Consider the following 26768-nt stretch of genomic DNA (forward strand, 5'->3'; position numbering starts at 1 on the left):
TGGGCAAAGTGACTGCCAGAGAAGCCAAATAAATAAACTAAATAATTGGTAACACTATGCTGAGCAGCACTAGAAGCCAAAAAGCTAAATTGGAAATCATTTAAGGTTGGGACTTTGTTTAAATCTGTTTGCATGAATTTAATTAAGTGGAACAATACCTTTCACTGGTTCATGGCTGCTTCCCGCCTGGAGCCAGCAGTTTGTCAGCAATCCGTCTGTCTGTCCATTCTTCCATCAACACTCTGTGTGTGTGTGTTCTTTTTGTGTCGGTGTGTTTTACAGTGCTCTTCCTCTGTATAAGTCCACAGTAGCCCGGGGGTCAGTCTCTGGGCATCGGTAGTGAGGGGGAGTTTCATGGAGTTTAGGGGTCCATCACAAACACACTGTTGTCCAGGATGGTTGGGATTCAGAGGACTGTGAGTGTGTGTGTGGGAGGGGTAGGTTCCTTCTTGGCAGTGCAAGTTACCACCCTCACCAAACACAAAATATAAAGCACTTATTGAGACATCCACAGCGGCCGCACCAGTGAGGGTTAAACTACATTCTTCATGCCTAATGTCTTCATGTCATCTTCAATTTGGAATTAAGTGTGCAATTACTGTTCGGCTGCTAAGAGCTGAATGCAAATAGCCTTTTCTTTTCAAAGGAGATGAACAAACATCTAAAAGGGCTCAACCAAAACACCTATCTGGTACACATGGAGTGCATTTGTAGTATATTGGACTTGAAGGTGCATTTGAAGGTCACCGTGCAGGGCTGAGCGAAGACTAATGTAATGTCAGGCACTTTCCCTCACATTGAAATTCACAGAGGGGAGCCTTTAGTCACTTGATAACCATTGGAACACTGCTTAAGTCCGTAAGACAGAAAAAGAACAACAATAAATGTCTTAATTCAAACCAACCATCACATCAAATTAAAGTGGAAGGGATCGAAGACTTTCTCCGGGGGTAAATACAACGCAAGGGAAAAATAATACAAATTGAGCAGAGAAAGTCTTGAGAGATTGTCCTTCATTCAAAAAACCCCCACTTATGTCTTTCACTCCAATTCACTTCATTTTCCATTTAATTTCCTCTCTCTTTGTCTCTCTCTCTCCTCTCCTTTCTGTCCCACACAGAGCTCCTGCTACAGGGACATGATTGTCGTCTTGCTTGGAGATTAATTAGTCTTTTTTATACCGCTCTCACGCTCTTGGCTCACGAGTACAAAAATGGGAAGGCGCTCTTCCCGTTTTTAAGTGCAGTAAGCTGAAAAAGTCTCAAAGGAACAGAAGGACAGATAATCAGTTCAATATTTCCAGTTAGTTGCCCTTGTTGTTCATCAACTGGTTCCAGCATGAGGGCTAAAAGCCCCACTTGGTCCACTCCATGTGAAAGAAATGTGCCCTTCAGAAAACATGTAACGCCATTTGTTTGATTTCCATGCTTGAGGTGCTCTCCTCTGGCTTCGTCCTTTTTAAATACACAATTTACACAAGTGGCAATTGCACAGTGGAAGCAGAAATAGTCGCAACCATGATGGCATGTTGCCGCAAACACAATAATTATAAGAGTGCATGTTGGTGAACACGGTGTATGAGTATGAATATTTAACATGCTGTGTGCTATAAATGTTTCCAGTGAGCCAAACAGGCATTGGCAGAGCTAGAGAGAGAGAGAGAGAGCATGGGGAACTGACAGCATGTCACCGAAAGAGAGAGAGAGCAGGCATCCTCAGAAAGAGGGAGGTAGGTTGGTTGTTTTGTTTTTCCAACTCAGGGAATGGAGATGGAGGAGGACAGGCCTAGACGGATGACTCCTCTGGGTTTGCGTCCGGCAGCACGCTTCTCTGCTGCAGAGTGCGTCTGAGCTCTTCCTTGAAGGGGCTGGAGTAGTCGTTCCCGCCCATGCCCAGGCCTCCCAGCCCACCGCCCCCAGCACCAGCCCCGCTAGCCCTCTCCTCCCCTGCTGTGCTCAGGTTGAGGCGGATGTAGCCGTTGCTACCGGAGCCTCGTATGTTGGTGAGGCTGAGACGGCTCGGGGAGTGGATGGGCTGGCCGGGAATGGCGCTGGGAGACGCCGTGCTGCTGACGCTGCTGGGCCCCAGGGCGTGACCGGGAACGATCTTCAGCGAGCCGTCTGAGTAATAGTAGTTGGCGCCCGTCTCCCAGAAGCGGTCTTCATCGCTGGGCATCTTGCTGGGGACAAAGGTGGGCGGCTCCTTGGGCAGAGTGATGGGGTAGACCAGGGTGCTCTCCAGAGGCTTCATGTCGGCTCCCTTTCCCAGCGCCAGCTTCAGCCTCCTGCGCAGGTAAAGAGCTGCGACGAGGAGCAGCAGACACGCCGCTCCGAGGGTGATAACCAGCACCCAAAAGAGCCCCATGCTGCTGTCCGGAGCCCGGGCTTCCATGAAGACTGGAGCACTGGCAACTACAGCTACCTGGTAGCGCTCTGTCTGAAACTTGACCCCCTGTTCCTCAGAGTAGCAGATATATCGACCCGCTTGCATCTGACCCGCTTCTGGGATGACGAGAGCTTTGAGGGTCCGGTCGAAGCGTGGTCCTCCGGCTTCGGGGTCACCCAGCTGGAGCTCCCGATCGTTGAGAACCCAGCAAGGCTGAGCCAAGTTGGAAACCAGCTGGCAAGGCAGCACCATGTCAGAGCCCACCACCACTGTTACATTCCTCAGACGAGAGTGCTCTGCAGTAACAGAGTGTCGAGAAGAGAAGACAGGAGCAGGGGTTAAGTGTCATTCATAGTAAATTTATATTCTGCACTAGCTAGCTCTTCTGTTTAATTCAATTTATTCAGCTCAATCCAAATCTATTCACCAACTCCAGCTCAAGTCCATTCTTCTCCCTCCTACTGACTTGTTCCTGCACTGACAGTTTATTCCCACAAGGGGCCTCTAGTGAGGTGTGAACCCCCTACTCACCAGGACTAGGGATGGAGACGGGCTTATCAAACTTGGCTTTTCCCCTGCTGAACCTCTCCAGCATGAGGTCCTGTGAGAGGGAGGAGGTGGATCTGGAGAGGAGAGGGCAGAAAGCAGAGCTCAAGATTAATAACAGAGAAAGAACTGAGAGACATTTCCAGGACAATCAATATAAAACATAAAATTTTTCTTCATCAGATTTTTCTTCACTTTTACATTTTTAGTTTCTACGCTTTAGCTACAAATAATCCAAATATAGATTTAATTAGACAGTATAACAGCTTTTCAGTACAAAACAGATATTATAAATGTCATCTGGCCTTGTATGTCATCTTTTTGTGATGTCACTTGTTTCATAAGCCTGACTGAGGGAATCATAGCCACAGCCACTTTTAAGTATCCAACTAAAACATTAGTACAGTTGTCACTTTGTAACAGAGTTCAAGGGATGCACAATATTTAAACACAGATTCAGGGGCTTGTCTGATATTTTCACATCAGCATTATCAAGTACAGTATGAATGCATGGCAGCACTGAGGTATTTGTCTTACCCTCGGTGGAGGTCGATGCGGACACAGGCCCGACCCTCGCTGTCCCAGGCGCAGTAGGGGTCCCGGGCGAGCAGACAGTCTGGCTGAGACTGATAGCGGCTGCAGTTGGCCAAGGGCAGCTGGAGAACCTCCGAACGAGAGCCGATGTACAAGTACTTCTACAGAGCAACAGAGAAAGAAGAAGACAAAGAACAGGCCCAGCCATCCACCCAGAGACAGAAACCAGAGAGAGATGAAAAAGAAGAAAGATAAACAGAGAGAGGGCGGGAGAGTGAGTCTGTTAGGGTTAGAGGAGATAATAGGATAATCACTCTCAATTACAATAACATTCAACCCCCCGACCCTCTTCCAATCCAATCTGGTTTGCGCTCTTTTCGCAAAAGCTGTTAAACAAAATGTCTGGTCGCGGCTAAGCCAGCATTAATGAGATAAGCAGTGGGCTTCAGGGCTGGGAACGCCCCGTCAAAACCGCATCGATTGGCGGACATGCCGCTTTTTAGAGCCATGGGGACACGTCCGGCGTCAACACACAGGCTCAGTTGACAGGGCAGAGAGACTGGGAAAACAACGGGGGCAGAGGTTCAATTCCCCACTGCAGTGAAAGACTGTAATTACTGTTATTGTGACGAGAGCTTTAGATTCATGAGGCGACACTTGATCTGAAAAAGGGTAGAGTTGATAAAAACATCTGCTTGGTGGCATCAGGCCAATGGCACCGTACTGTCTGCCTGCCTGTTCTCAATGGATCTATGATTGTAAGAGTCTGGCAAAAAGGGGTATTAACAGATCAACAGAAGACAAAGTACCACAGCGATTGCTGAATACTAATGAACAAGTGATATGACAACAAAGAACTCTAAATTACACTCTGAATGAATAGGATCAGATGACATACAGCTACATGCTAGATGTGCTGGCTGGACAGGAGATTCCCAAAACTTTGTAACTTTGTACATTTCCTCCCTGAGAGACCATTAAGGTTTGTTCTCTCAAAAAAATAGAGAACAATATATCAAGGGGTCCGCGGTGATAATATGCATATGATTCACCGAGAGAGCAGCTAGATGCTCAATCTCAAATGATTAAATAAAAAAGTAGAACTACCTTCTTCTCATTAAAATCACTTCTGCCTCAGTTTGTTGTATAGAATCTGGACTATCGTTAAGAAAAGTGTATCCATACAGCGATGAGTTAACTGAAATGCCACAGACTTAATGCATGCCTTCTGCTGTAAATCAGACTCTGCTGAGAACTAAATGGAAGTGAAGTGTTTTAAATGGACATTTAAGGCATCAGTGTGCTCCAACCAAAGTGCTAGGCAGGTGGCAACATCAACTGAACCCCTTTACTTCAGCTTCACCATTCTGACCTTTCTGAAATTAGGATCCTAAATCTAACAGGACCATTAATGCCCACTTCACACAGTGATTGGTTATGTGCTTGGAGCCTTGAACTTCTCTCTCAGCAAACTTCCATAACTTTTCGTGTGCACAACCAAATCCAACACAGTGAATCCCTTCCAGGAGGGACCGTTTTAAAGTGCTAGCAGTTATCCCTGTGTTTAATAATACATTATATGCCATCCACTGTGGTCAGAAGTGCATAGCTTTGCCTTTAGTATTACACTTCCATAACACTGAAGGACTCGTGACATTTTAAGTTTGATCCACAGTGATGCAGCAGAGGCCAAGAAATCGTGTTTAGTTACAAGTTCGGGTCAAGCTCTGAAAATGCCAGGTGGGTAATGTTTCCGTTAGATCTTTCCATTGCAGTAAATGCACACACCTTTAAAACGCCATCCTCACATTTGTAATCAATGTTTCGCTATGATATTGTACAATCCCAACTAAGCTATGCCTGATGGTCTCGGTGATAATATTTTTTAGTTTTTGATACTTTTCTTTGTTATATTTTTTCTCTCTTTCACTTGTCACTTCAAGTAAAAAATGAATGCAGAACTTTATCTGTAAGATTAACACCATGGGTTAAGAAAAAAAGTAACTTTTCTACCGCTGCCAACACTAACCGTCACTTAGCGAAAGGGTGAAAATAAATAAACACAGGCTTTGCATGTAGCCCCCAAATTGCTAAATCCCTGCTGCTCTGACCATTTTGAAATTGAATTTCTGAATGACAGTTCAGATGCTCTGACCATTTTAGCCTGAAATGATAAATATAGCCACAGCTAAACAATCAGCATATTATTGGTTAATTTTAATCATCAATTCATGTTGGCTCAATCATAAATTTTTAATTTAGTTAACTCTCTGTGAAGGCAGTGGGCTACTAACATACCAGGGGCTGCACAGGCTCCAACAGAGTAAACTCTGCTGGAATGGGAAGAGTGAAAAATCATTCAAGTTGGTGGGATAAAATGTGCAAGATAACATTTATGTAGCAATAACAAACATTAATAAACACTAAACCTCTTAGTTTCTCTAACATTGACACCAGAACCAATAATTTAGAAATTATTGAATCATCGCTGTTTAACTTTCACTACCCACCCCTACTTGACGAGACTCCTCAAAAGCCACTGAGATCCTATACAAGAGTTTTGCCATCTTGAATTGATTTAGATGTGCCAAACTGGTGGAGACTGAGCTACATCTTATCGCTGTCTGCTTACCTTAGCATGTGAGATGGTCAGGCTGTCCACTGGTTGGGATGTCTCAAACAGCTGGATCTCCTCGATGACGTGGGCCTCAGAGCCCAGGATCACCACCCTCTGCAGCCAGCCCTCCGCTGCAGCACAGAGAGGAAAAGGAAACGAGGATTGACTTCACTTCATTCCATTCATGTTGAGTCAGATTTTCAATCCAAGTTCATTTCAGTGCAACGGACATTCCTCATCCCTCATGGTATGCATTAATATTTCATACCCATCAAAACATATTTTCAAATGGTTAGCTGTGGTACTCAGCTGGGTCCCGATACAAAATACCCTATAAACACACACCTTTGAAAGCCAAGCAACTCATTTTAATAGAATTGATATGACATTAGGAAACATTTTCAAACACACCTGTAACAGGCCACCAGTTCATTTGTAAAATATGCTATAATATTCTATAATAAATTGACCAATGCACGTGTGACTGCAATTTAGATATTAATGATTAGTACACAAACACCTGTGACTCTACAGTACTTTACTTAAATATTAATGAAACCCTAATATATTCACAAACAGTCGTCTCTGACTGCATAGGAGTTCATTTAAATATTAATGATGAAATATGATAATATGCAAACAGTGCCTTTGATGCCAACAATTTAAATATTAAAGCACAAGCTGAAAAATATCACCTCTGCACAAACAGTTTCTATTACTGCAGTTTGTGAACTATTGATGGCCAAAAATAAACTAACTGTGTTCCTAAATCGCTCTGGATTCATGTTGTGCCTTGCAAAGCCTATCAGCCAGTCTAAAATGAACCTATGGCGACGGCTCTTTTAAGGTTTAATGCTTATTTTTGACTTGTCACAACAGGAAAAAGCGTACGTGAAACTAAACTAATGACATTAATCGTATTTGCTTGCTCCACTGAGTCGTGCCAGTGAGCCAGCATGCAAATAGCAAGGCCCTGGAACTAGAGCAGCCACCCTGAATGCAGCTTTATTTAATGTTATTAATTACACCTGCACAAAAAAGGTAATGTCTGAATTGAAAAAAGATCTATCAGAGACAAAAAGAAAGTGGCAGCAAGTCAGCTTTTGGTCACATAACAACAAATGCACACAGCTAACATTTGATCAAGTTGTCTGCAACTTTAATCAATGTCAATTTGTGAAGCTTTAAAGCCAGCTAGACAAAAATTTCATGCTACTGTGCATCTGAGAAAGACTGAAAAAGGAGAAGAAAACAGCTTCTCATGCAAAAACATCCAGCTACTTCACTGGGCTCCAGCTCAGCAACAAACTATTTAAGGGTGAATTTAAAAGCGCAAAGTAGCTGTTCCTGGCCCTTTAACACCTTGGGTAACAGTAATATTATCAGAGACATTTGAAGACTTTTTCAAGCGGTGGATGGGGAGCTGATGCTGGAGGAGGAGGAAGAGGAGATCCTGGGTTCCTTTCATGTAGGGCATTGTGAACAAGTTTAGATCCCCTGTGATGAAAGGCATTTTGGGCACAGCTGGTGGGGTGACCTTGATGTGAGTGTCTGTGTCTATGGATGGAATAGTGTAACGTGCTGACATGTACTTTCTTGTGTGGTCCTCTCGATTAAGAGACTGTCACGGATAATATGAAAAGCTAACCCGGTAGCCAAAGGGAGGCTTGAGTGAAGGAAATACACACACACACACACACACACACACACACACACACACACACACACACACACACACACACACACACACACACACACACACACACACACACACACACACACACACACACACAGGCATAGCAAGCAGCAGGCATATCATCACAGTCGCCTCTTGCAGCGTCAGGGACCAGTGTCAGCTAATCCCTCAATCCTGCAGCCTGGTTTTTCCTGAAAAACAGTTTCGACAAGCACTCCCTCTCTCTCTTTTCACATCAGCCGTAGCTATGCTGCAGCTAATAGCTAATCAAGCCCGCAGCCCAATTGGCACTATGAGCGCACGTCTGCCAAGGGCCCTGTTGAGTTTGTGCTGTGAAGCACAGCAAGCGGGGATGACTGCACTTGGCTCAGAGAGTGTGAGCCTGCGCATCTATGTGTGTCAGTTCGTAAGCGTGTCACCCATGTGTGTGTGTGTGTTGTCTATGTGCATGTCTAGATTGGCCTCCCTGCTTTCCAGCAGAGAAGCCCTGAGTCCACAGTCAATGTTGCCCCAGTCACTCTGCCTCTGCAGTGATCTGAATGGTAAGTAGTCGAGTCTCTCTCCATTCATGAGATGGGCTGCATTCAAAATCACATTCCCTGGAATCCACTGTCAGATCTGTGTTATTCAGGATTAAGGTTCTGGGAGTTCAGACTGATTTCTGAATCGTGCCAAAACACACACCTGCATGTGGGCCCGATGGTGACTGTCTGAAGATATTAATTAAGTGGCGCATACGTAGACATCGCCTTTGATGCATGAAGATTGATCTCAGCATGCAAATCAAGCCCTTAATTGAAAACCAGCTGAAGCCTGGCCAGATGGCATGTTGTTTTTGTGCCACCGTACTTAATGCCAGTACCTGTCTCAGTCTGCTGCCATGGCCTGTAAGCTCTTATCTCTTCAACAAATACTGTGTGCAGCTTCCCTCAACATCAGACACACACACACTCACCCACAGTCGGGGAGTAGAGGAATATGTAGAAAGACCTTGTACATGTGAGGTACTTCAGGAGGTGAGAAAAAAAATAAAACATCATACAGTGGAATGTTATCTTACACAACAACCATGAAAAAATACTAGCCTTGTCCGTAGCTTGTAAGGCTTAACTGATGTACATAGATACAGGCTTTTAAAGGAGATAATTTAACACTACTGCTTCTTTGTAAAGCTGGAGAGGACAATGCTCTCTTAGAGTGTAAACAAACAAAAACTGTAAACATGCTAAAATATCTTAAAATTGTTCCTATGTGAGGTATTGAATAGGAGTTGCGGTAGAAGCTGAAGCACGTAACTGAGGGTAGGAGCTCAAAATAGTGGTAGTGTATTTGCTGAAAGTTCATTGTCAAATTTGACCCTGTAGGTAGTTATTTCATCAGTGTGTATGGAAATACACATTTCATTTAATTTAAAGAGGGCTGACTGCAGTTAAAAATAAAAGATGAGAACAGTTTGAATATCAGCTGGAAACAGTGAGAGCAGTTATTATTTAATTAAAAGTTGTAATACCAGAAATAACGGGTGTGTGCACTGAAAATAATTAAAATGTCTCTTGGTGTGTGAGCAGTGACAGCAGCTGGGAAGTCGGTTGAAGAGTAAAAATTAGTTAAAGTGTCATTCAATTCACAGAGGCTGAAAGCAGTAGAACTGTTGGTTGAAGTGTAAAAGATAAAAGCAATTACACTGTAGTTTATAGAGTAAGAGATAAAAGCAGTTGAGATGTTGGATAAAAGCTGAAAATCAGTATCAGAGGTAAATGAAGTGTGCACACTGTGTATAGTTGAAGCGTCCACAGCGACTGTAGTTGAAAGTTCATCTGAAGGGTAAGATGGTGAGAAATTAAAGGACCTAAATTAAAGTAGGACGCTTTTGTTGAAGTGCCAGAGATTGTTGAAGCGTGGAAGGAGAATGTATATCATGACTAAATTTTTGATTTGTGAGACTGGGTTAAACGAAACTGCCTTGAATCAGCTGCACTCTGAGGTTGAACATGCCACCTAAGAATCACCAGCATAAACATCTGTTGAAAAGGACCATGAAATGTTCCTGCCTCTTCTCAAAGCTTATACTTTTCAATAAATATGTGTGTCTTTACCAATAACAGAACGCCACATGCAATTTGTACCTGTGCCGATGAAGAGCATGTTGTACGCCCGCTGATCCAGCGCGCTAACCCGGTCCACCGCCAGCCTCGTGAAGTTGATGCCTTTGGTTAGCAGCAGGGGGCGAGCAAGAGCTTTGTCCTCCATCAGCGGGTGCTTCTTGGCAAAGTTGAGCGTAGCGTCAGGCAGCTGCAGAGAGCTGTTGTAGCTGTTCTCCCTGTCTGAGTTCGTTATACACTGCAGTACAGATACAGGACGGAGAGACAGTTGAGGGAAATGGAGCAGGGAAAGGAAACGGTAGAGAGGACGAAGGGAAGAGGGCCAGGAAGGGGAAAGAGGAAGAGGAGGAAACTTCTTAGCTGCAGCTGGCATACGTTGGCATGGTTAACTGGCTTGGAGATGGCTGCCCGGCCTCCCTTCCCTCCTCTCCCTTTCTCCCTTTTTGTTTCATGCTTGCTCTCACCTCCGCATGCCTTTACACCCCTTTCTCTGCCTCCTTTCCCTGCGTCCTGGATCATTATGTCCTTAGCTTTTCAAGTTGTGCCAGCTTTTGCTGCTTTTCACCTCCATGCTCCTCCAAATCACCCATTTCTTCCACCCTTCCTCCCTCATTATTCCACCAGCCCACCTCTGCCCTCTCATCCCTCCTACTGTGATGCAGTTATAGGTAAAATACAAACACTACTTTCTTACTTCCTGGAGTTACATTTATCAAACGTTACATATCACTTGTGCCAGTGCAGAATTTCCAGGTTCTTACCGATCCGGGCCGTGGGCTGGGGACAGCACCGGTGTAGCGTCCCCACCTCTGGGATGCCTCCCTGTACTCCTTATAGGACCCTTCAAACACCTTCTTCACATCACTGATCGGGTACTGGCACACAGCCGACACGTCCACATCACCCCTGAAACATGGCAGCAAGGTGGGGAGTCAGTGATGTGTGGCAGCAATAACAGAGAGATGAATTACCTGTCATCCAAGTATGTGAGATATACTAAACAGGATGGAGTATGTGGAAATACAGCTATAAATAAAAACATCAGTTGCATATCAAATGCATGGGATGTGAGCTAAAACTGAACATGTTTACAACAGACTAACACTGTCAAGGAAAGCTGATGTGCTTTTAAACAATGCTCTCAATAATCAGAATGCAGTAGATATGTACTAGCTCTACAGAGTGAACTGTTTTATTGCACATGGGGCAATGATTAGATATGCAGCCCCTCTTTCTGTGGCGAAGCAAACTGATGTGCAAATTGATGCACATGTAATACTCTTCATTCAAATGCCAGGGAAATCAATCGGTGCTGCGACTAGGAAATGCATTTCATTTAATGGAGAAGTTGGGCGTGTGGGAGCTCTTAATTTTTTTTTTTTAACCACAATTTCAGATCCCAAGTGGGAGTAAAATTGGGTATAGACCTAGACAGATTAAATTATACTTTTGTTTGTTATCTCACAAATATATCTGATTTCTATGCCCATTCACTGGAATAGAAGCATGTTGGTTTGTTTTTTTCTCTCAAACTGAGTCACTCACATGTTGACGCATAAGGCAAACTTTGTACTTCAGTAGTCAGGATGTAGTTCCAATTTACAGGTATTGATGTTGTGCTCAGTGAGATGCACGGCTGCAAAGATAGCTACAAATAGATTCCACACAGCTGGTGTGAAATGTCCTTTTTTTCATTTTAAGATGCAATCTTTGAAAGCTGTAAACAGGAAAGAAAAGGCTGTGTTCATAAATTCATCTCGTGATTTGTCCTATGAGGGAAGTACTTCTTCAGCCTGGGACAGTCATGTGCAGCAGGGCCACAGGTTTAATGGTGAACATCAACTAAAGGACAGCACGGATGTCTTAGCAAGTTAAAAAGCTAGTCTGTTCAGTCACATTATGGCTTGAACTCCGAGTCATCATTTACATAATGTCCAATTATCGAAATGTTATCTCTATCTAAGCCAGGGGGCTTGAAGGAATCCCCAGCGAGTCACACACAGAAAGGGGATTAGGCCTTTATTTCAGCAGCAGCAGGAACTTTGAATGAAGAAGCAAAGCTTGAAGTTCAAAGCTGGTTCAGTTTGTGATATGATATCTTATTGAAGAACACAAAAGATTCACATCAAAGGGCGCTGCCTGGAGACAGAGAATGTCTCTAACGTTCCTTCCGAAGAAAACCTTCTGCCCTCACTCCTATTTCTTTGTCGATAAGCAACTCATTAACACATTACTGTTCTGTAGTGGTCCGGCAAATGCCAATCTTTATGCCACTAATAATACCGAAGTGACTTATCAGAAATAAATTGCTTGTGTCAACACCCTTCGTAGTTTAATTATCACACTCAAAATTAGGTTCCTATGTAGTTACTGCAGATGAAAAATGTCACAAAACTTTATTTTATCTTGCAATGATTTTATCTAAAACCATCCAAGATCAGTGGAGAGTCTGAATCTTGATTCTTGAATCTAAAAACATCCAAGATCAGTACTGAGTTAGTTTTCCCTCATAAATGTTGAAGAGATGTAAGTTAAGTTAGACCTGAATAACCAGGGGTATTATGAATTTCTGCTCCCAGGGAAAATAAAATAGAATAGGATACTCAAATCGCAAAATATAACAAGCAATGAAAAATAGACTCAGTGTCCACAGCTCTGAATGACTAGATTACTGATACATCTAACTGAAAGTTTTTATAAGTTTTTAGTCTTCTTTCTGTAGAGTTTATGTTTTTATTTGAAAGATAATTTTAATCAGTTTGATTTTGTCCTGCAAATGAGTTCACAATAATTTCAACATGCATTAAATCCATGAGACATTCAATTTCTAACAAAAGCGATCAAATATATTCAAGCACACTTGAGTTGTATCCACACAACATAACTCCCATTACTGTTAAAGACCCATTTACACAGGAAATACCTAATCAAACAAAGTACTAATTAATGCCGTCATATCAGAGCGATTGGCTGACCCACAATTTTAATAAAAGAGTCCAGTATCTGAGAGGTTGGCAGTGTGACAGCAGATAGCATATGTAGTAATTAACTCACGGCTGACATTTAAATAGAGCTATTTCAGGAAAAATCAAAATAAAAAGTTCGAAAAAAAAATAAAAAAATAAATAGAGCTATTTCTACCATCTCTTTTGCACGTCTCTGACAGCCCTCGCTCTGACTCACCACTGGGCGTGGAAGATGCCGTAGAAGGTGGTTCCTCGCCAATCCTGCCCCAGCAGAGTGAAGACAGCCCTTAGGTTGTTGAAGGAGACGTGACGCTCTGGGAGGGAGCACTCCAGTCGGGCTTTCTGAAAGGTGGTCCACTTCTTCTGTAGAGTCCTGGTACCACCCAGATCGCCCTGAGAGAGAAGACATCGGATCTTATCAATGGCCAGTGAATATTCTTTTGGATTTGGTAAAGTCTGCCTCCACCCAAAAATGGGACTAATATTATCATAGAACCTTTGTGTTTGGTGAAATATGGTAGCTACACTGAGGTGGAATTTTAAGTAAATGACGGTTGATTCACAAGGGATTAGGATCACAGAGGACCTCCACAATTGTGACAAATTCCTAGAATTCCCCGAGTAATACCAGTCCTGTATGTGATTTTGTGACATTACTGTAGCCTATTACGTGGTATAGGCATTTAATGAGGAAATTTCAAGCCACCATTGCACATACACTGAGATTGGACTTTGCTGGTCAAATCATTTTAATCTTTTCAAAATCACCCCATTACATGTTTTAACGAAGAAAAAAGAACAGTTCCAAATTATTAATCAAAGCACCACATTTTTAAACTTTTAATATCTCAGATTCAATAGACTGAAGCCTGCTTGCCTGATCAGGAAGACATCTTAGAGTCAAAACAACAAAATTGCTGTATTTTAGTTCTTGCCCCTTTCAATTCACAACAATTCAAAATAAACAAACCAATGTTAACAACATCCAGTCACACAGACTGGCAGGCAGCTTACCTGACATCACCGGTTCCCATGTGAGAAAATCAATACTGAAGATGGATAGCAGGTCATTTTACTGCTTTTTCGATTTGCATGTTTTCTGACGGCAAGAGTTTATCAAGAAATAACTGATATTGCCCAGTGTTAGTAGGTTATTACTGTAGACTGACAACTGATCACATGTTGTGAAGGCAAAGGTGGAGACAAAATGAGGCGTCTTTACAGAAATATTCAGGGATGATGGCTGTGGGATTAATTTGTCTTTTTATTGGACTGAATGGATTGATTAAGAGGATGAAAACACAGCAGACCTTTGCTTTTGACTATCTGAGCGCTCACATGCTGAAGACCGTGTTACTATGGTTACCAAGTGATTTACATTGCTCATACAGATAAGATTGCTTTCTGAACAGGTGAAAAACATGAGATGAATTTATTACTTGCGGCCAGAGGTGCTAAAATCACAGATCTACGATCATAAACTAGTGTGTGAAACTTCAGTTTTCCACATGGTATAGAGCTACTCTTTAAGCTTCTCACTTTTTCCTCTACTGCGCTGTTTCTCTTCATGTTGCATTTCCTTAGCCTCACCTTCACCCTATTGATTCCAAATATCATCACTGTAAATACACTGTATATATTTAATAATCTCCTCCACATGGATTCCCTGACTGAAGTGTTATCATGTTGGAAAAAGCTTTTGAGGGGAATTTAGAACCTGAGATGTTCAAGTCTACCGCTGAAGTGCAGTGTAAAGATAGTAATACTATTCAGTTGTACAATAAACATGGCATATATGTATAATCTGATAGTCCCTTAATGTATTATTCTGTAGGCTCAAAAGAGGCATATCTGCCGGCTACTTCTCATTTCTATTATCCTCAGTGATTGCAGAAGCTGTAAAAAAGGACTTAAAAATGCAAATGCTCATATTCCAGCAATGAGACATAGACATTGTGCTGCTGCTGCAATAGCAGTATCAGCAGGATGCGCTGAATTATTCATTGCTGTAGTACACATCATGTGAGAGCATCTGTTTCTAATTTCATTCAAAGAGCTTTATTGTGCATCACTATGCAGACATTAAAGGGCCCTTCCCATAAACCACTGCATATACTGCACACTTAATTACACACATCTCCACTGACTATTAACAATCTGTCTCTAGTTTGCTCAGTGTAAAGGTTACTGACACTGTATGGTTGCACAAGTAAGTGTAACATGACACTAAACTCTTGTTGCGTTAATTGAAAGGTCAGAGAAATCATACTAAATAAAAACAACTGCCATCCCAAGTCTCACCAAGTGACTGTCTTCACAACAAGGAGCATCTCAGACTTGTGGACATAATCACTGTGGTATATCAAACCTAATCAGTTCTCCTAATGAGACCATTAATTAAGCAAATGAATGCATTAATTACCGAATAGATCTATGTCAATTCTCAACATAACGCATTGTTAGTCAAGTGGTCATGGAGTGGAATTCTGTTGCTCTCCTTGCTGTGGGTCAAAATAAAGCACAGACAAGCTATTTTCTTTGTGCAGGCGCTTCTTTTTCCTTTCCTTTCCTTCGTGCATTTTTTTCTAGCTTCTTAATTCTTGTACAACAGAACTTTAAAGGTACATTTTGCTATGACAGATGGACAGAGAAATGCAGGTTAATTTAACTCTCAAGGTCAGTTTGATAGAAGTTTGCCAAAAAAATGCGAACAAATGTGAACAATAGTGAGTCTACAAGTGGGTTGAGTGCTCTCAGTTTTGGCAGTTTGCACCACTTACGTAAGAATGCATAAAATACTATTAAAAGCAGACCAAGCATTGTTTGATCTGTCCTGAAAATAAAGCGCCATTCTATTTAATTAACTTTGTATGTAATGTCAGGCTATTTAGAGTGTGATTCATCAACTGCTGGGAGGCGGCAGCCCCTCGCAACACCACAAAAACTTATCAGAAACTGCTCTAGGAGCACAGCAAAGAACCAAAGGTGCTGATCTGACCTCCAAACTCCCCAGATGCCATCTGACTGAACATCCATTAGATGCACCAGAACAAGCCTGATCTATGGAGACCCCACCTTGTAACAACAGGACCCCCCCAGATGTCCTGTGTCCATGTCCCAAGGTGTCAGACCTGTTTAGCAGCATGAAGGGGATCCACGTAACATTAGGCAGGTGGTTTTAATGCTGTGGTGATCAGTCTACATATACATTTACTCCACATATACACTACCGTTCAAAAGTTTGGGGTCACTTACAAATGTCCTGATTCTTGAAAGAAAAGCAGTTTTTCACTGAAGATAACATGAAATGAATCAGAAATACAGTCTAGACGTTATTAAAGTGGTAAATGACTATTCTAGCTGGAAACGGCTGATTTTTAATGGAATATCTACATAGGGGTACAGAGGAACATTTCCACCAATCCAACCATCACTCCTGTGTTCTAATGCTACATTGTGTTAGCTAATGGTGTTGAAAGGCTAATTGATGATTAGAAAACCCTTGTGCAGTTATGTTAGAACATGAATAAAAGTGTGAGTTCTCATGGAAAACATGAAATTGTCTGGGTGACCCCAAACTTTTGAACGGTAGTATAAATATAAAACAACTCCACCAGTTGCTTCCTTATATGGACATCTTCCTGTTGAAGTCTGAAAGCCCAAAACTGTTGCAGCACGTGCTGCCTCGCATTATTAAATACTCAGAAACAGCTGCCAAAACAGCTGGAGAAAATAAAAACACAGCTGATTTCCAGCCAAGTGTACATGAAACTATGATTCTGCAGTCCAATCTGTCCCCGTGCACCCATAGTCACTCGCAGATTGATTACTGTTTGAATTAGTTTGTGCTTTTCCCATTAATAAACACCCTCTGACAGCGCACAGGGAGTGAGGTTAAGGCAATTCTTGGAAATTCTTAAATGAATCAATTCTGGGATCAGCTCTGACTAGGATAATGTTAAAGATTTTAAGGAAAAATAATTGGCGTCCATTTTCCGTGAGCAACAATGCCGTTTCATCCCTTGTCTTTCTGTGTATGAAGCATCTTTACAGTGTTTTCTCACATCCTTGTTGTCCATGTACAGTGCCTGGTTGATTTGTTCTAGTCTTTTTCTGCATATCAGCTCACAGTCATTATCATATACCATTTGTTTATGAAGTTGTATGATGTCCAAGCACAAAGATGCCTCTTAATGGGTAACCTAAACTTATTAAGAAAAACAAAACCTTTAGTTAAATCCTTCCTGCAAATAAGTTGGGATTTTTTTTGGTCTATTTTTTTAAATAATACTCAAAGTTTGATATTTCGAGTGGTACCTTGCAGACGCGAGCCACTCGGGCCACCGTGAGCTCCGTGTCACAGTCCAACTCCAACGCTCGCTCGCTGAAGAAGAAGTAGATCTTGTCGTCGTCCCCCTCTTTGCTGCCGATGCTCTCTCTCACCAGGGCTGAACCAACAAAGTCCGGCTCTGCAGACACACAGAACTGTAGTATCAGGTGTATTTACACATAATAGTAAAGACATTGGACAAACCGTCTCAGGCAGCAGGACTGAATCAGACACACACACACACACAGACACACACATGAATATATATAGACGCAAAAGACTGACACCTCCATCTCATTCCTGGTCACCCCTTCACATTTTCTGTTTTCTATCGTCACTCTCCTTCGCCTCACCTCTTCTCCAGTCATTTCTTGCTGCGTCTCTCCAGTGCTCCCTATTAGTGATCCATTTTGTGTTTTTCACATCCTCCAGTCACAGCTGTCTTTCTCAGATTCTCTCTATATCCAGTCCTCATTAGGCTGAATGATATGTTTCTTTTTTAAAGGCAGACACAGACATTTTTGGAGACTGCTGGGGGCATTAAATTCAGCCATTTTTAAGCAAAAGTATTCCCTGAAATTACAAGCATAGAGTGTTTCCCCAGATGGACTGATCCTTCCATTATGAAATACTCTGAAGCAGCATTTTAACTCATCATAGTGACAACTCTCCAGTGAAACCCAGACCAATTAAAAGCTTTCAAGTTGGTCAGGAACTGCTCAAATTAAGGTGAGGCCAGTTTCATTGCAGGTCCAGTTTTTAATAACAGCTTTGTATCAACATGAATAATAAGCGGACGTATCAGTCTGAACCTCTGTCTCATCTGTATGTTCCTCCTTCCTCACGCTCCCCTTTCCATTCCCCTCACCTCTCCCTCTGTCTTTTCATCACCAATCCTAATGTCTGTTCTTTCATCACCCATTTTTCCTGCTGTGACTTCATCCTCTTTGCTCCCCTTCATTTCTCTCCAAGCGGCTCACCCCTTTCCCCGCCTCCTCCCCCACAAGATAACGATCCTCTGGTGTAGCTCAGGCCTGCATTTCATTTCCTGCGACTCATTTCTCTTTCGCTTGTTCTTTTGCATATTTCTGCACCATATTTTTCTAATGAAATTTGATTAAATAGAAGCCCGTGCTTTCAACTCATAGTGTGTTTTTACAAAATGCATATTTAATTTGTTAGTGTCTCAGGGATTTAGGGAAGAAAAAAAAATTACACTGAATTTAGTTCACAAGTTTAGTTTTTTTTTTCTGTAAACTTTTTATCTCTTCTAAATATAATTTTAGAAAACATCTTTACAACTGGCAGGTTGCGAAACCCTTCCCCAGCTCAAAAAAACATTGGCTGACTTATATTCAGGGGTTCCAGCTATGTGTTTAGATACAAAGTCAGACTCTGGTGCAGCTTTTGAATGTTCCAAACAAAGAAATACCAAAACTAAGCCACAGTGAATTTCATGAGCATGTTGAATTTGATATTAGACGGTAAGTATTCCTTCTTTAAAGTTAACATAAAGCTGAGTGACTGTCCTAACATGAAATTATGGAAACAATAGCTTAAGCCAGGTAAGAAAAAACAAGATAAACATCAGTAGAATGCTGACAATGACATTCGTTAATCAGATATGTCGCTGTGTGTGTCATTTAGTTTAAAGTGTTGAATCTGTTTCATGCTATAAGATGACATATGTTGTGAATGTGTGCTATCCAAATAAAATTAGACTAAACTGGACGTGAGCATGACGTACAGTAACTGTTAACTTGTGTCTGAATTATAGCTACAAGAAAAAACAGACTTAAAGAAGTTTGAAATAACTGCAATTATTATTTTGACCAGTCAAAAAAAATCATCTTAGAGATATCTTAAATTCTGACTAGTCACAGTGTAATTATGACTAGTCCAAACGATGATTATATCTGTAACTTTAATTCCAGATAGTCAGACTAAGTTATTACAGATTTAAATGGCCTGCCACACTTGTATATCCATAACTAGAACTTACAGTGGTAAGATGCTACTAGTTAAATAGATTAGCTAGTAGTAAAGAGCATACCATTAGTTGCCTGCTACCTGAGAAAACATTACATTTAAAAGAATTCATTGCTTGCATAGTTTGAAAATACAAAGAATGAAGCTGAAAATCTATGTTCTGTGATGTGTATTAAGTTTTAAAATGTGGTAAATGCCCTCAATATGAGTGATGTTACAAAAAAATATCAATTTGAATAACTCTTTATTTGTGATACAACAGCTACATGCATCAACTGGTGTTTAAGCTAACTTTTTTGCTATGCAGCTTTTAGCCTAACTCTTTCAGCATTAAATCGTGTTCGTGGGCATGAAGTGCATATTTTAGACCCTTTGTATGTTTAACATTTTAAAACTAGGCAGCCTAAGAGATTAAAAAGTCAAGAAGGGAGACAGATAGAGAAAGAGTCTTTAGGTTTTGTTTAGTTTAATTAGCTCGGTAGCTACAGCTAAATCTGCTAGCAACAGTTGTTATTTCAGGTACCAAAATCAATAGCTGTTAGCTAGACCTTAAAGTCTGCTGCTATTTACTTCTTTGTGAATACCAGTTGTTTAAATAAGAGATTTTGAGTAGCAAATTATCATTGTCACTGTTAGCTACCCAGAACACACATAAAGTTTGACGGGTGTAGCATTACTAACAAGATGGTAGGGCTTAGTTAACGGTCAACTCTGGAAAGACAAAAAATGTACCTATTTCCTGGATTTATTTGCTCTTTCCATCCCATTCCTTTTTCTTCCCTCCCTGTCTCTCACTTGGCAGGCTCGCCACATCTATCTTCTTCATCCTTCTCATGTCCGCTTTTTCTCTTACCATTGAGCCAGGCAGGCAAGTATTCGCTCTTCATGCTGTAGTGCTGCTGGCCCAGGTTCCTCAGAATGACTGGCTCTGTACCCAGGAAGTTGTTGAGTGTTGCTGAGTACAACTCCTTATCTGCACCAACAAAATGCAAGCTTTAGTTTAATTCATTTTTTTTTCAAAGCCACAATTGTACAGGCTTACAATGAGAGAAGGTCAGTGGTTCAGTGGGGAAACACAAAAAGGACGAAGAATGGGTGCCTGTAGGTTCAGTGAAGCTGTCCACAGTGAAGTGAATGCTGCATACAAAGTTAAATTGGACTTGTGGACTCTCAGTGCAATCGTACGGCTACAAAACAGATGGGAAATTCAGCAGGAGCGGTTTGTGGAGATTTGATGGACATTTTATGCTGCTTTTAGAGCTGTAAAAACGTGGATCTCTTCACTTCGGTATACAAACTGCTGAGGTGGAACAACAGAGGCTGTTGGCGTATTTTTTGTTGTTAATGGATGTCAATAGATGTTCAACTAAAGTCTTGTTTTTCTTTTCATATATGATTTCTGCATATTTAGACTTACCCACTATCAGGCCAGTGTGCCCCTTGGCAGGGTCATATGGGCATTTGCCCTTCCCGTCTTCCAGGGCTCCAGTGTTGAGGGCAAAATAATCTGCGTTCTGCAAGCACACACAGGTTCACTCAATGAGAAACACAGGTGGTTTGTAGTCACCATGTATTATGATGCACATGGCAGGGCTGCAAGCTCTGTCTGTCTGTAACAGGGACCATATCTTCACCTCTCACCCTGTTGTCCGATCGCATCAGTGTCACACACACAAACACACACACGCACGCCTTCACACTTTCAGCTTACCCTGCATGGGATATTCATTTTCCATTGCATTTATTTTTATTTTGTCACACAGTGGTCTTTGCCGCAGGTCAGGTGGCAGCCATCTCAAGTTGACACTGTCAGCACTGGCTTGCTCACCATCCAGGGAACCACACAGGCATGAATACTTACCACGTAGGTGCATTTGGGCTGGAAGGCGTATGTGCCACACGTGTAGAGGTGCGTGTGGTTGTAGCTCTGCAGGAAACGAATGTAGTTGAAACACTCGGTCTGTAAGGGGAGTGAGGAGGAATTATTAGAATGCTGTCCTCCTTCTTTTAAAGGTACAATCAGTGCTATTCTGTCCTCTGTTGAGTCGAAGCGTGTTCCACCATGAAGACTTTGAGTGTGCTCACACATGCTCTGAGATTTAGTTTTCCTCTAACGCTTCGTTGGGAATTCTTTTAAATCCTCAGTCCCCGAGAAAACCTCGGTAACCTTGAAACTGGATCATGTTTGCTGATAATATCTGTTTATCTGAAACATGCAAAATGAGCCTACTTTCATTTTAATGTGTATGACATCAGTCAATTTAATACAAGTGTTCAGTGTCCTATTGAAGACATCACTTCACAGACTATGTAGTGACACATAGTCTGAATAAGCTTTAAACTGAACAATAAAGTGACAGATAGTTTCATTCAAAGGATAAGTATATAATTAACAGTTTAATTTATGCGGTGTTTTATGGCAAGTGCCCTTTAATGTCTGCACTGTGATGAAGAATAGAGCTCTTTGAATGGAAATGGAAACAGATGCTCACACGATGCATACAAGAGGAATGAATAATTCAGTGCATCCAGTCACTGTTGCCATTGAAGTAGCAGCAAAACAATATCTGTATCTCATGGCTATATTATGAGCGATGTGATGTTTTAAAATTCAGTTTTACGGCTCCTGCAATCACTGAGAATAATCAGGATGAGAGGTGTCTGGTAGACAGACCTCTTTCAAGCCCACAACTATATCATATAAAGACTCGTCATTAAATTAACAAAGGGGCATTGTAAACACCATATGCTTATTTTAGCATGGCAAGTACATTTCTGTTTCTGTGCTGTATGTAATCACTGCCAGATACTTTTTTACTGGACCAAAGTAAACATACGGAGTCAATTAGAATAGGCTAGAGGTTTTGTACACATCCATAGTCCACAGTCAATCATATTGCATTTTAAGAATTACACAGAAAAAAGTATCAATGTTCATAAAGTTTGAATATGTATGAACTTTTAATGACTATTTGAAATCACCAGAGCCTTTTTAAAGCTCCAGTTATATATATAATTCTCAACATGTATTATTTTACCTCATTTGGAGCCACTTTTAGTTTAAATAGTGCTGCTACTGCTACTGCATTCCCATGAACTATTTCCCCCCCTGTTTAAAAACCACATCTAAAGTTACTGTTGTGCAACGAGTGAAGTTCTAGGTCTATTTCCAAGAGCTCTGTGTGTTTCTATAAAATATTAAACAAGACTTCTTGCAAATGTACATTATGCAGGCTAGGCAGGGAGAAACTCTTGCTGACAGTAAAATATGGAGCTGCCTGGCGCCAATTCACTTTCTGTGTTTACAAATGTACCATTACAGATGAACTGGAGGATGCTGAATTACAAAGAGTTACTCCTCTGTTAAACTCTGTCATAAAATATTTGGAAAAAGTGGGGCACCCTTATGACACTTGTTACATTTTTTATGTGATTGCGTCTTTGACTGTGCTACATCATTTGTAGACCATTGCAAATGCACAAATGCATATATTAAAGAAATAGCTTCTTGTACAGTCATTTGTTATAGCTACGGGCAACAGCTCGTAGTTTAACTTAATATGAAGCCTGGAAACTTGGGGAAGCAGCTAGCCTGTCATCTCCTCCAAAGCTAATTAACAATAACATGCTGTTTAATCTATACTAAAAAAAAAGAGTAAAAATGCAAAGCTTTAGAGTGTTTATGTTCTGAATTATTCGCAGTGACTAAATGCGGCTCCAAAGTAAAAACAAACAAATTTTTACACTTTGGTGGACAGTGCCAGGCCAGCTGTTTCCCCACACTTCCACTTTTTATGCTAAGCTAATCTAACCAGCTGCTGTTTAACACAGCACTGGTCCAAAAACATTGCTTTCACTTTGCTCTATAATTGCATGTCTGTTACAGATTGAAATGCCGCTATACAATGCTACGAAAATACAACTTTACTGCAGTGAAAAAGAGTTTGTGACATGCCAACGTGACTTACCAATAATGATTGTACAATACTGAACATTACTGAATGCAATGATTAACAGGATCTGAAGTTTAGTTTGTTGTTTTCAGCTGTTTGTATGAGTATTTGCTCTGAGTTTTTTTTAAAATACCTGCAGCATCATGCAACAGCAGGAGCCATCTACAAAGCGTCTACAAAGTGAGAGTTCAAAACCGTGGACCCTAATTAATTACGCTACTTGAATTTATAAATCATCCTTGACATGGAGACAAGACTGGTCAGGGTATACCAGTAAATGACAGTGTACTTTTGTGTAGCATTCAAATACAGAAGTGATGGTTGCTGGAAATGGGCCTCTGTACCCCTGTGTAGATATTCCATTAAAAATCAGCCGTTTCCAGCTAGAAAAGTCATTTACCACATTAGCAATGTCTAGACTGTATTTCTGATTCATTTAATGTTATCTTCACAGAAAGAAACTGCCTTTCTTTACAAAATAAGAACATTTCTAAGTCACCCCAAACTTTTGAATGGTAGTGTATGTCTAAAGAAATATTCTATTGTACTGTACTTTATTGCAGCCAAACTGTTCATCAAATTCCATCTTTTTTAGAGCAATCTTCAATACCTTTTGTTGCTTAGGACAAAATTACAACCTGAATTGAGCCACCTTAAAAGTTGCTGATTTTAACCCTGCTTGGAAGATGCACTTCACTGTGTGCTAATGTAATGACTGGAAGGTTTCCAGTTTGAAACATCAGACTGACTTGACAAACTGTAATTGAGTGAGTAGTGAAGTGAGTAATATTCTTATGCTCTTAGAAATGATTGTCTGAGAAACTGCTACCACGCTGCCCTTGAGTGAGGCAGGTCACCCCAGCAACCGTCACACTCTGTCAGCTGAGATCCCCGTTACCTGGTTGTTCTTTCCTTTGGCAACACACTCTCTCTTCTTATCCTGCGGAGCCGGCCAGTCGATCTGGAGAAGAAACAGAGACAGATGTGATGTCCTGCACCGACAGTTGTTGTCTGCCTGTCGCCCATTAATAATATATCTGTATAACATGCTATATATATATATATATATATATATATATAAATAAAAAATCCAAACTGCAAATAGAAAATGACATCACCTCGTTTATCTCTAATAAATTGCACCCTGAAACACACAGTAAAAAGATCTCACACTTTCCTTGCACCATTTTGCTTAACTCAGCCAAGAGACTGCACTCTTGACGGCTAGCTGCTGCAACTATAGCAACAACCACGCACTCACAGAAACTGTACATTTACACATACAAATATAGTTATAGTTGAGAATGTAAAAACAGATGACCTATAACAGTACTAATGAGAGTGGATGCACATGCTTTCGTCCACCAAACAGGTACAAATAGGTTTCAGAAACATAAGTTACACCAGCCCACCCTGAACTAAACAAACAGATAAAATCGTGGACGGACTGATCTACCCAGGTGGTGAATAGAAAAAGCACCACAGCAGAGACGGGTTCATTCCCTGGCAGCGGTGCTTTGACATCGGCCTCATCAAACAAAGTCTGTGAGTGAAACTGTGAGGTCTTTACTGCAGAAAAACCCTCTGATGATTACACCATTGTTTAACGGATCAAAGGCAAACTGAGAGGAGTGTACTGTAATGCACTTGTAGAACCCCAACTACATGCTTTCATTCTACAAAAGGTACAATTCTGCTGAAAAGTGTAAAATGAAAGGCAATAAAAAAGAGAAGCGCACATTCTTTTTGCACTTTATATACTCTCATACTTTGTTTAACCAATGACCTTTGGTATTTGGTGTTATTTACAGTAGCAGCTTTTTTAAAAGACTCTGTCACACATGGCTGAACTTTGCTCTGTGGTCAGAGGTCCAAACTATGAACTGTATTTACTAAGAGGTTTCCACACCATTAGAAATAATTATACTGGTCATTACAGCCAGAGAGCAGCAGCAAAATTCAAAATTAACTTGACTGGATTTAAACCAAAAACAATCAAACAATGGGCTTATTGCCATATAATATACTGGTAGATAGACTGCAGTATAAAATCTAAACAGACATTATATATTACAACAATAGTAGCTTTAAATGGTATTGAACAGAAATAATGGCGCACCTGGCTGGTTGCCAAAATGACACATATACACATTAATTCAATACGTACTACTCACAGTCTGCTTCTTTCACAGCTACAGATCTATATCCACCAAAAAAGCATAAGAAGCTGTTGTCTTCAGGACTTATCTGTTCCCAGAGCTCGTACTGAATTGGCGAAAAGGCTGTTTAAGTAGCTGCACCCTTTGCCTGGAATCAGTTCCAAAATTGGCTGAATCTTAAAGAGCTGAGCTCACTAAATGAATCCTGAGAAACTTTATGTGACTTGGAGGCAGATGTGTTTGGATGTACAAGTTTGGACTGAATCCCATTGCCCTGCATGATCACTGACTAAACCTTGTTTAAACCCTATTTAAATGTTTAATGTGTATAAAGTGTTCATTTCTGCTGACCAGGACCCTCTTCTAGAAATGACTTTGAATCTCATTGAGCCTTTTTCTTGGTAAACAAAAAATAAAATAAATACAATGAACATACAAGATCAGTCAGAGGACAAGGATGCACCATCTCTCTCCCCACCACCATCCACTGAATATTTAATTTCCAGAGTTCCTGTGTTCACTGAAGACGTGATGGAGCTATCGTGCTACAGAGTTAATAACTGAATTAATCATTAGGATCAGTGGCTGTGAAATATCACCTGTAGGATCTGTGGTTTCAACTAATGCACTTCATGTTTTAAAGAAAGAGCAGCTAAAATTAAGAATAGCTGTATATTGTTACTTCTAATGTGCTCCTGAAGGGTTCTTATTAGTCACCCCAAGAAATTCACTCTTCATTTGCTCCACACATATCAGGTATTCTACTAAATATAACGTCAGGCAGGGGCAGTATCAGTCAACATGGAGAGCAGCTCTCACTGTAGATAACTAATGGGCTATAAAGACACATCTGCCAAAATAAATGTCCTCTACATCACATTAATGCACTGCACTAATAATAAGTAACAGCTCTTAGGGAAATTTTTCAACTCACTTCACATTAGTGTCTTTAGATACATCTTAGAGTCTTTGTGTGACAAATAGGCCACAGGAAAGTAAGTGCAGTTAAAGTGAAAATACAGCAGAAATATTAATTTTGGGACGGATCCCAGCGCTTTTACACGGCCACTTGATTTCAGTATTTTGTATGACACGTGCAAATCTCTGATGTTTTATCTGCAGCTACGTCAGCACAAATTACACAGCCCACGCTTTGCCCATTAGAAAATGTATTAAAAAAAGAACACTGGTAACTCAGAGAGCTGTTTGAACTTGGATACGGCATGTGAGTCATATTTAATATCATTTGAAGCCGCAGTGTGATTAGCTACTCAAATTAAGACAAAAGGAATGATTCTACTCAGTGCGGTTGGTTCTTTTTAAAACGCTGAAACACGGTGAGCTGTTGCATGAATGGTGCGAATTTATAAATGAAAATTTCTAAATGAAATAATGAAAAGCAATCTGCCATCGTCATGGGGAACAAACGCGACTAAATAATGAAGAAGAAAGCACTTCAAACACAAAATGGAACCGCATGTTCCCAGAAAG

General features: G+C 41.0%; 1 protein-coding gene across 3 annotated transcripts in view; it reads right to left on the bottom strand.

Annotated features, from left to right (window-relative positions):
• sema4c (sema domain, immunoglobulin domain (Ig), transmembrane domain (TM) and short cytoplasmic domain, (semaphorin) 4C) overlaps positions 1–26768 on the bottom strand; it is a 114144-nt gene that overhangs the window by 3042 nt on the left and 84334 nt on the right. For all 3 annotated transcript variants that reach the window (XM_055011507.1, XM_055011506.1, XM_055011508.1), the window contains 12 exons: positions 24017–24079; positions 21027–21125; positions 20583–20679; positions 20019–20138; positions 17164–17315; positions 13064–13239; positions 10642–10786; positions 9905–10118; positions 6098–6213; positions 3469–3626; positions 2917–3008; positions 159–2681 (listed from right to left, as the gene is read on the bottom strand). In XM_055011507.1, coding sequence (XP_054867482.1) covers positions 1786–2681; positions 2917–3008; positions 3469–3626; positions 6098–6213; positions 9905–10118; positions 10642–10786; positions 13064–13239; positions 17164–17315; positions 20019–20138; positions 20583–20679; positions 21027–21125; positions 24017–24079 — 2328 coding nt within the window. In that variant the 3' untranslated portion in view covers positions 159–1785. The remainder of the gene's footprint in view (positions 1–158; positions 2682–2916; positions 3009–3468; positions 3627–6097; positions 6214–9904; positions 10119–10641; positions 10787–13063; positions 13240–17163; positions 17316–20018; positions 20139–20582; positions 20680–21026; positions 21126–24016; positions 24080–26768) is intronic.

Source organism: Amphiprion ocellaris, chromosome 6 (assembly GCF_022539595.1).
Source record: "Amphiprion ocellaris isolate individual 3 ecotype Okinawa chromosome 6, ASM2253959v1, whole genome shotgun sequence".
Taxonomy (NCBI): Eukaryota; Metazoa; Chordata; class Actinopteri; family Pomacentridae; genus Amphiprion; species Amphiprion ocellaris.